General features: G+C 40.3%; 1 protein-coding gene across 1 annotated transcript; it reads right to left on the minus strand.

Annotated features, from left to right (window-relative positions):
- Positions 1 to 2,614: 2,614 nt before the first annotated feature.
- LOC134620463 (diencephalon/mesencephalon homeobox protein 1-A-like) lies at positions 2,615 to 8,522 on the minus strand. The gene is made up of 5 exons (XM_063466630.1): positions 8,358 to 8,522; positions 6,229 to 6,396; positions 5,897 to 6,075; positions 4,591 to 5,026; positions 2,615 to 4,397 (listed from the first exon to the last, which is right to left on the minus strand). The coding sequence occupies exons 2-5, from the start codon at positions 6,380 to 6,382 to the stop codon at positions 3,979 to 3,981; spliced, it is 1,188 nt and encodes a 395-aa protein (XP_063322700.1). The 5' UTR covers positions 6,383 to 6,396; positions 8,358 to 8,522; the 3' UTR covers positions 2,615 to 3,978.
- Between the last annotated feature and the right edge of the window lie 2,676 nt (positions 8,523 to 11,198).

Raw genomic sequence — 11,198 nt, forward strand, 5'->3', positions numbered from 1 at the left:
GAGAGTACGACCATGCAGCGAAGTTTTAGTCTGTAAAAAGTCACAAAAACATTAGCGTCCGCTGTACGTGCGTGGGAAGAAAACTTCTTTCTACAGTGAAAAATTAAACTTCAAATCTGAGCGAGCACCGAGCACACTGCCACGGGAGTGTGAAATTCACAGAGAAACCACCGGATCCCCCCACTGACATGACCGCTGTATTCAGGTGGTGTATCATGTTTTTAAAAAGTAACTAAGTAACCAATTACTTTTGAAAATATGTAATCAGTAAAGTAATGGGATTACTTTTTTGGAGAAGTAATCAGTAATTAGTTACTAATTACTTTTTTCAAGTAACTTGACCAACATTGTTTGTATTATATGACACACACAAAATCCTGTTTTTAATTTCTGTGTCCACTTTTTATGTACAGTCTATAGGACTGACATCATCATTTGCATGTTTACAGCATTTTCACTGCTAAGAAAGAAGCATTATTCTCTAAGGTAATGTTAAAGCATATTCAGTTTGATATTGTTTCATTTCTGGCACTGTTCAGAAATGACAAATACAAGATTTGATGCACAGGGAAAAGATGCAACAACTCAAGTGAAGCCAGTTCCAATGCCAATGACAATGTTCAGACTCACATATGAAGAGTGCAAAACTGTATTGGTTTGGGCTTAACATATGGTTTCCCATTGTATTATGTACTGCAAAGTTTACTTTAAATGCAATTGCATGTTTTAATAACATTAATAACAGTTTTCAGTGTAACTTAAGGAGCCCATTACAGGCTATTCACTGTAAAACAAAAATAAGCTTATCTACACAGAGGCATTATCTTAACCTCAAAAAGCCTACAAGTGTAAAAGAGACATGATTCTAAGAAGCTGTGCCATCACAAGGTGAAAGAGCCTTCACGTTGCAAAGGCAGGCAGGGCTTATACAAAGCGAAGGAACAGCTTTCTTCCTTCCCACCTGCTGCTGCTGTCGTCCCCTGGGGGACACGAAACTGCTGTCCCTGTCTGCTAGCATCAGTGTAAAAACCCTCCACATGCTCTTCTGTTTGGATTTGGATGTAAAACTCCCAAGAAAGACCAAAAGCAGCCCCCCCTTATCCAGCCTCTCCCCCCAAAAAACCTTTTTCTCATCACCCTGACCTACCCCTCCCTCCAAATCAATGCAGTCCTCCCAGACCTCCCAACACAAAGCCCTTAGAGCAAACCCAGCACAGAAATCATAGCACACCATTCAATCATTGTTTTTTCCCCTCTCTCACCCCTTTTATGGTCCCACTAAAGGTTTTAACCGGGCAGAGAAGGAGGGCTGTCACTGAGGAAACCTTAGCCCATTGATGAAGTGACAGGAGCTGCCAGAATATGATCCTAATCCTGTTTCCAGCATTCTTTTAGCCTGCTGGCATCGCAATTCCTCCACACATTCTCTGAGCTGTCAACTAGGAAAATCCCTCTAATAGCGCATTGCCCAGATACACATCAAAGAGCTCCTGGAAACCTTCAGCGGCTTAGCTGCCATAGACACACTAGCACACACAAACACACCATTCCCAATAACTTACATCCACATGATCTTTAGGAACACACAAAACCCAGATGTCCGTGGCAAATTGACCCCATATTTAAAGTAATAAACCAAGGATATTGGAATGAGTGATCTTTGCGCCCCCAAAATTATTTTTACATGCTGTAACCATGCCCTATTTTAAAACAGCCACCTACCTTTTGCTAGTCAGAAAGTGATATAATCTTTATGGTCATGGATTTACGGGGCAGGACAGAGCAGGGGGAAAACAGGTGTCTGAACTTTGCTGACTCTAGAAACCCTTTTAGCCCTATTTTATCTCATTCTATTCTTACTTAATCCATCGATATTCCAACCAAGGTAATCTTCTTATGGCGAAGCATTCTGTTTCGGTGCAGCCAAACCTCTGCTGACAGGGTGGGGGAAAAGGGGAAGCGGCGAAAGAGAGCGTATGAGGAGTGGGTGGGTGGATTGGGAGACTCTTTAGAGCCTGACACTGTGCTTCAGTCATTTCATTTGGGATTAAATCTTCTGCAGTGAGTGAACAAGTGGCAGGTTCTCCCCTATCTGGTGTGTAAACCTCAGCACTAATGCTGGCGGGCTCCCTGTGTATAAATTATTTCTGGATCATCAAGGTGTCTTCAATAAAACAGGAACCAAAATTAAATTTTTACTATAGAAAAGTGAAGGTAATTTTTCTGAAATTTCAAACCATTTATTATGAGCTAGTTTTGTGACTTTCTCTGATCTGCACAATCTAAGCCAAGCCTACCCTTGTTTTGTTGCCAACTTACTCTCATTGGAGAGTAAGGTCTGTGAGAGGGCACGGTAACTGGTTCAATATCCTGGTTAGAAAGTAAATGCTTTCCTGGTCTTCTTCAGACTCACCTTTTGGCTAACTTCTGTCAACTCATCCGACAAGAGCAAAACAGTGAAATTTCCTGCAAAAATGTTTGTTTTATCATGTAGTTTATGAAGAAATTACTATTTTTTTCTCAATGTCACATTTTCTTAATGAATACTTAATTACCTAATAAATAGCTGCTATACACTGGTTTGAAAGTGTTAATGAAAAAATACAGACAGACATTTTCATGCTGTGAACATAAGTCATTCTTATGTTTTGATTTATTCCCTTGCATCGAACAGATAAATTACTCACATTTAAAACAAATGAGAAATACATGTTTTCAATGTACAGTCATATAATACATAGAGAACTGGCCTGTGCATTTTTCTGCTGAAGCCACCGGCTCAGGAAAAGTGGTGAGTTCAGTCTGACAAAAATAAATGTTGGCGGTGCGAAATTATTTTTAACTGTGCCTCATCTGCAGATTCTCCTCTTTACACCATTTTCTCTGTTAGGTCCTTTGCTTAAAGCCAAAACTGGAAAATACATGGGCTATTTCCTGTAAAATCCTTTAAAAAGAAGAGACATGGAGGTATTCCTTACTGAAGGATATTTACAATGCTCAATGGATTCTTGAAAGCTGACCTGAAAGCTCTGACTGTGAAAGTCATCTATCAAGAAAAATGTATTTGGTTGTGAAATTATATTAACCAATTTGAGCTTTACTTCTGATATCAGAACTTTACCCTGCTGCCAATGCCATGTCAACTATGTCATGTGGCTATAAGCCATGCTTCAGTGGGGTACAAGCATGCATAGTTCGAGTTCTTGTAGGATTATAAGATTTTTATATATATATCTTTCATATCTGTCCTGGAATGAGACTGACAGCTCTGGAGTTCAAGCCTTCCTGCAGTGACTTTATAGAAGAAGCTTAAATCATAGTGAACAGCTGGCATTAGAACTTCCTGATTCTATTGACCAGGTGGTGTCAAATGCAAGCAAGTGCTAAACAGTGCTGTTCAGTCACAGCTTCAGTCCAGGTGGGATTTTCATTAAGTCCGTTGAGTTCTTGTCATAATCTTATTTTCTCTTAGGTCTATCCAGCAGAGATGTTCTTTGTGTTTCCGTGTGCTCCCAGCAGTGAGCCGCATGCTCAAATGATGGTGTTGAGGATAAGGGCAATACATGAATTGACAACCCTGGCACTCAGTTAAAGGAGAGCCCCTAAAACGTGCTTTATGCTCTTTTGGTGTGTACTTACAAATATTTTGAAACTGGGTTTATTTAAACTCGACAAAAGAGCAAACAAAAAAATCTCAGCTGTGGAACTAATTTGTATGAGCACAAATTTGAAATGTGGGCAGACTTTGTGATTATCATTACAACATCTGAAGAGCAAATAATCTTGACATTAAACTGGAGAGGGTTCTACTGCGGTTTTGGAGGTAATTCTGAATTTTGGGTGGATACACAAAGTTTTTTTGCTGGTTCATGAGAGGTCAGGAGGAGGTGTTGTTAGGTCACCTCCTGTTGGCAGGCCTCCATTTTGTAGCGTAGTCCCTGACCTAGAGGCCAAGCACGTACAACGAGCAGCCAAGCTTCAGTTGGGGAGTGTATCCAATCCCAGCGAGGCCGCATGCTGCTTGGCCCTCAGACGGAGGTTTTCGATGCTGGTGGTCTTGCTGTTGAGGCTTCCTGGGAGGTTGCCCGGCGCTGCCTGCAACAGTGGGTTGTTCCATACCTGCTGAGCCTGCGACAGGCTCTGGTAGTAGGACTGGCAGGGCAGCGACCCCAGTGGGGAAGGCATGTTAACGTTCATGCCCAGGTAGGGCAGACTGGACGGCGTGCTCATGTCAAACGATGGGTAGTGCACCAGGTTGTTGGTGGCCGCCATGTGTTGCCGAAACTGCTCCTGCAGGCGAAAGAGACTGAGAGGAGACGAAGCGTAGGAGTTGCTCTGCGCTAAACCACTGGTTACACTGCTGGAGGAGGGCAAGGCGGGGGAGCTCAAAGGAGAATCTGGAAGACAGGAAGCGAGAAGGAGGACTTCAGTATGTTTTGACGCACCTTTTGCGTGGATAACTTCTGTATATACCCTCCATTTGAATGAATTCTATAAAACTATCTCGCACATGGATGGATTTCTAAAATAAAGTAATTGATTAGAGACTACAAAAGAAAGACAAACTGAATGTGGTATTTTTTTTTTTACCTGAGCTTGGACTCAGCCGTTTACAGGATGGGGAGCTGCTCCCTGTCGGCAGTCCCCCCTCCCCCTGAATCTCCTCCCTGAGTTTCACCCTTGTCTCTCCTCTTATTTCGTCCTCCTCTCTGTCAGCATTATCTTCTGCTGCTGACTCGCTGTCTGATGGTTCAGGGGAGGTGACGTTTACTTCCACGCTCATCTCGCCAGGCTGGGGCCGTGCTGCTGCCTGCCTCTCTGTCTCTGAGTGAGAGGATGAAGAGGAGGAGGGAGGAGGAGGAGTGCGAGTCTCAGGAGCCAGGGTAGTGGCAGTAGTGAGATCATTCTTGGAGTCCTCTGTAGCACCTTCGGCAGCTCCTTGAGTTTCTTTCTGTTTCTGGAGCTGCTCCTTTTGCAAGCTGCGCTGCTTCTTACGAAACTTGGCCCGACGGTTCTTGAACCAAACCTGGCAGATAGAAAAATAGATAAGTGCCTGAGTAAAAGAGTAAAAATACATTAAAAGTTAATATTCTAATATTCTTCTTCTTGTGTGTTGTAAAAATTTAGTATGGCTACTATGGCTCTTTGGACAAAAATCCCTGATGTGGTGCACATGTGAAAAACTAAACTGGGCCTCAGGAAATTCATTGTCTACCAAAGCAAATGTCCTGTTCTACAATTTTAATGAAAAGGATCCAGTTAGTCTTTCAAGCAGTCGTGTAAATAATGAAAACAGCAGGCCATTTAACCAATTTCATTTTTATTTTTAGATTTTTCAGGGTCTAGAACGTCACGCCAATGAAAAACTGTAGTCTTACAAGAATCTTATTAGAATACCTTGATATTTTTTCTGATATTTAATGAACTGCTTTTGCCTTGATATGTGATAGTTTTGCCTTAAAAGTGAGTCCTACTGACTGAACGCTGTGCATTTCTTAAAACATTTACTTCTGCAGAAGCTTCTGGTCTAGGTCTAATTATGGTTAAAGCATGATCTTAAAAGCTGTGTTATCCAAGATCTTTTACAGGGCTTTTTACCAAGAGAAAAAACTACGAAACGAACACCTCATTTTTGCTCATCCACCTGACTAATCAGGGAGCCTCTTGGCAGGTGGGCTTTAAAAGATACAAAAGGCTAAATCTGAGTATGCCAGAGTTTCAAACAGAGGTGAAAAGCAGTGCACTGTATAAGAAAACAAACGTAAGACTATCCTTCTAGGATAGCGAGTATCGGCAGCGAAAAACGACAATTCATATCACGTGACTGCCTTATTTCACATTTTTAATAGCGAAACGAGACTGCTAGACAAATGCATTTTGGGTTTGTTTTTTTTACCTGCACACGTGCCTCGGGCAGGTTGGTGCACATGGCCAGGCGTTCACGCATCACCACGTCAGGGTAGTGTGTCTTCTGGAAGGTTTTCTCCAGAGCTTCCAGCTGCTGGGCGGTGAACGCTGTTCGACTGCGCCGCTGCTTTCGGTGCTGGGAGCCATAGCGGGCCTCAAGGATAATGTCTTGAAATGTACAGCCGTTGAGAAACAAGAAACATGACCAGTTTAATTTAGGGACAAGCACCTTCACGTGCCAGGGTCACATAAATATAATAACTTAACTGAGAACGGGATGAAGTGACGATTTGGGATAGAAAATGAGCAACTGAGTCTTACCAGCCAGTCTCTCCGCGAGAGTGAGTGCGTGCACCGAGGGCCTGTAGTCAGGCGCGTGCTGTGCTTGCTGCGCCGCCTGCTGGTGAAGGTTGTACATGGCGCTCAGTGAATTCATGGCGTGCAGAGAGTAGCCGTTCACTCCGTAGTGCTGCATGACCGGCGAGCTGACTGAAGAGTCACAAGCTGCTGTGAGTTTCAGGCCTCGGAACAAACAAACTTACTTCTAAAGAAAAGTTTAAGCTCCAGGAGGCCATTTCTTATTTTTTATTTTTGTGTGCGTCTTTGTTCCGAGAGGAGAAAATTGAATGGCAACAGGTGAAAGACAAGCTTTAGACTCCCGCCAAAGGGAAGATGGTTCATTTTATAAAAGGATAACAAAGCGAATAACTGATAATGATTTATGAGTTAATATACAGTTAGAATTTTCAAAGAACTTTCATGTGTGTCGTTAGATCCGCACAAATGTAGCAAAGTAAAACGAAAAACTGAAAGAAACTAAATCAATTTAGTCAAAAATATCATCAAAAACATGGAAACTAGCAAATCGATAACTTTTATATTACATCTGATTAAGGTTTTTCAATTTTTATTAAAGACCCTAGCACCAAACACTTTTTGTTCAATTTAGTGTTGAGAAGTACGCGAAGTCGTAAAATAGATTCTCCATTGATCTCATTGCTAATAATTTGCTTTGTATTTTGCTAATATAAAGTGTTGTTGTTTCAGATCAAATGTATTTTTTAAAGTAGTGTATAAAGTAGAATTTTCGATATCGGCTTTTTTGGATTGTTGCATTATTCTGTGGCTTTTTGTGGTGATTTTACCTTATTATTATTATAATTGTAATACATTTCTGTAAAATAATTATTACTGAATTATAATACAGACATGTATTATTATTATTGTTATTATAATACAAGTCTGTATAATAATAATACTTATTATTATTATTATTATTATAAATTAAAGTGGTTTAGTTTATATCCAAAAATATTCCAGTGAAAATTATCTTCAGTATTTTTTATCCACGGTCTGGGTTTAAAATGAGCTTTTACACTGAATATATTTTAATCATGATTATTATTGTTATTAATATTTTAAAGGTTTATTTTTGCGCGCTCGCAGTTCACGGTAATCGCTGCCAAACCTCTGCACCGACAGAATTGCGGGAAAATATTTACTTTGCTCCCTGTGAGTTCGCCTCGAGTGGGAGCCGTTTATTTCAATCTGTGGCGGGTCCCAGGCCGGTTCCAAGCGCCTAGAGGCTGACGGCGACGTGTGACAGGTCTGCGGTGAAATATGCACAGGATCCCCGGTTGGACTCCTGTTTAATGTGGGTGCAAATAGGTTTCAACTATACAGGACTATTAATTTATCATCAGGCCTGACACTTGAAAGGTGGGCCCCGGTGGGCGTGTGTGTGTGTGTGTATATATAAATCACTGTTTGAGAGGAAACCGTGTAACTAATACGATATTTTCTTTCGCTTTAAATTTTCTTTTTCTTTTTGGCTGTTTCATTGCATTATTTTGCTAAATGAGCCTCTGGCTGGAAGCATGTAATCTGCTAGTTTTCCCCCACATCTAGAGCTTAAAAATTCAACATAATGCTCTTCTTTCAGGACAATGTCACGACGCCTCGGGCTCTGATTTAAGTCTAATTATGCTAATTGCCGTGGATTTATGAGTTATACCGCATTTACTAAAGAGTGCCTTGGGGCCGTAGTTCTGTATGCGTGGCGTCAATCCATCACCATTTACAAACTGAAAAGGCAGAGAGAGCGAATGGGAATCATTAACCTACGGAAAATTAACAACACGGAGTAACACACCGAGAGGAACCGAGGGATCTTCTGACAAATCCTATAACACTGTATGTTATTTTACAGTCAGAAATAAAGGGCAACCGAGCAAACACGTGCTGTTATTAACCGCTGCCACTGTTTATTTTGATCGCTGCACTTTGGGAATCATTTCTATCAGGAAGTTTGGAACACGATGTAAGCGAAGACAAAAACAAAAGAGACAAGGCTAAAAACAGTTTTAGTTTAAATGTTTGTGTAGTTTAAAATCTAAATCCTGTAGGGAAATGATCTGTAATGCCCAACTTGCGTTCAGCAAACTTCTTACCTCTCTGCCTTATAGAAATTTCTCAGCCGAATATTCGCCTTTCAGATCTTCTGCTCTAAAATCCCCAGGTGGTTGATCATCTTATTCAGTTCATTACAGTTTTTCATTCAGCCAGATATCCTGAGAATATTCCGGTCTGTCCGCTCCGTGCACCGGCTCGCTTCTCTGCTTGAGGGAGGATGCCGAGCTGCCATCTATCGGCCTTTAAAGCGCTCCGGGTGGGGTCACCGGGACGCCCCGACGCTTTCCTCTCTTTGCCAATCACGTCGCTTTCCTCATCCACCCGCCCCACCTCTCTTCTATACACCTCACTTTGTGGGTGAGTGCTGCACCGAGGTGCCGCTGTACTTGTTTTAACACGTTCTGTCACATTAGACAATTATTATTATTATTATTATTATTATTATTATTATTATTATTATTATTATTATTATTATTATGATCATTATTATTATAGGTTCTCCTTGTTTTAAGCATATCGCTCGCAGGTGACCGTGATGATGAAATGCGTGCTGCTGTTTGTAGGCTATTGCAGGCTGACGAAGTTCCACCTTGATAACTTAAAGTTGTTTTGCACAAATATAAAGAGAAAATTACGCGACAGCTTGAGTTTGATTTCATAATTTCAACATCACAGGGTTATTCTGAGAATTTGTTGCTGAGTAAGCGCTTAAACCCACTTCAAAGGGGAACCTGTACTTGTTTTCATTTCTAATTCTCAGTTGCCATTCTTTACTTTTAATTTTAGTATTTTTTCATGCTGCTTTATTAATTTTTTTGGGAAAATTACTTAATCCACTACAGAGAAATGACAAAAATAAAAAAGTCCATTAAAGCTTTGTTTGTTTGCCTGTCAGTGATGCTTTCTGGATTGATTTTTAGCTCCAAACAACCTTTTAAAAAACAAAATAATGAAAACAAATCCGAGATAATCTAGAAAGTAAACATTTGCTTCAGATGATCTTTAGTGTTTGGAAGAAATATGAGCTGATTTAGATGAAACTCATAAAAATCAGCCAAAGGGAGGGGGGAAAGTTAATCACACGGGTCTTAATTAAATGATATGCAAATGACGAGAAGCTACTGGCCTTTGCTACCCTCTTGCAGTGACTACAGCGAATTTCAGGTTAATTCCGTGCATTAATTTTATTTTCCTGCTGCCTGGCAATGACTACATTTTTTGGTCGGAATGCAGCTGAGATGGAGAGATGCGGGCTGGGCTGCACTGCCTCCAGCAGCTCCCCGGCCCCGAGGGATTTAGGTTAGGATTGGGTAGACAAGACGCCATTTCACCCTCCAAAAAATGTCTTAAAATGACTGCTGGTAAGAGGATTAAAACAATAATGCCCCTCTCTTCTTCTTCAAGGTTTTTAGAAAAGATTTCTTCTTCCGAGGAAAAACCGTTTAGGCTGGAATTAAGGGCAGCGAAAGTAGCCTTTTAATGTAAAGCTTGCATATTTTGTTGAATTTTCTCCGAGAGTGAGGGAGAAAGACGAAGGTGGGGTGGGAGGGGGTTAAAATCCTAAATTTGATCTTTGCTCACATTCACTCATAGAACTTTAGACGTCTGAAAACAGGCTGTATGCGCCTTATAGCTGCACGTCAGCGCGTTTGAGCAAAGATCAAGTTCCCTCTTTAGATTTTTCATGTTGTTGAGCTAAGGTCGGTGTCTTATAGAGCTTAATCGAGAAAGTGCAGAATATGGAAAAGCAACAATAAAAATCAACGATAGCAACAAGTGGGTTTCACTGCGCACATGGGTCTTAAAAACCTGTTAGCTAAACATAAGTTTCGATTTTACATATATATATATATATATATATATATATATATATATATATATATATATATATATATATATATATATATATATATATATTCCGAACCTATGTTTTGTCCTGCGCCTTTCTTTTTGCTGGACAGCATTTGGGCAGAGAGGAGAAGAAAAATCGGATTAACTTGTGAACCGATGAAAATAAGAACTTAAACTGGAGGTAAATCTGTCCAGTGTCTCTTTGTGGGAACCGTTTCTAAAGCAATTAAAGCGAGAAGGAATTCCTCTCAACTGCTCTTCCTCAAATCAGCTTTTTTACGTAACGTATAATGCGGGCTAATGTCCAGCATGGCTGAGGGTTTTAATGCAAGTGTCAAGAGGGCCTGCTATTAGAGTGATATTAGGCCAGTGGAGCAGCAGCCCCTCCCACGCAGGGATTGAATGGACAATAAACTCACTGTGATTTACAGAATTGTTTTTAACTTGTAAAATAACATTTAGACAAATTATAGATGTAATCTTTTAAAATGTAGGTCCTAAAAGTGAAGATGCTTTCAAAATATTGTTATTAATAGTCGTTATGTAGCTATTATAAATTATAAGCTTTTTTATCAATTAACAAAAAAGGAGTGAAAAACTGTTTTAAAGTAGTATGCAGTGAGATCGGCCCTTTCCCTTAGAAGAGGTAAGTCTGGGTTCTTATTAGCATGTTGCAGAACTTGCCCCAGTTCCTCTGTCTTCTGTTTATTTCTTTAATGTTGGACAGAATCATGATGTTGAGCTCAGGGCTCACACTCGCTGAGGCTCTTCATGACTCTGGACTCTGGGAAGTCACATTTTCAGGTGATGTTTTTTTTTTTTTTTTTAATTTAAGTCAAAATAATAGGCATGATCTCAGTTTTTAAAAGTATTCGACTTCTGGTGCCTAAAAGACGATTTGCACAGGCATGTCTGGATTAAATCCTAACAGTGTGTCTATTGTATGTGGTGTAACAGAGCAATTTAAGAAAAAATTAAATGTATATGAATTTGTTTACCTTTCTTACTGGTCTATCATTAAGAGCTTG

Source organism: Pelmatolapia mariae, linkage group LG23 (genome assembly GCF_036321145.2).
Source record: "Pelmatolapia mariae isolate MD_Pm_ZW linkage group LG23, Pm_UMD_F_2, whole genome shotgun sequence".
Classification (NCBI taxonomy): Eukaryota; Metazoa; Chordata; class Actinopteri; order Cichliformes; family Cichlidae; genus Pelmatolapia; species Pelmatolapia mariae.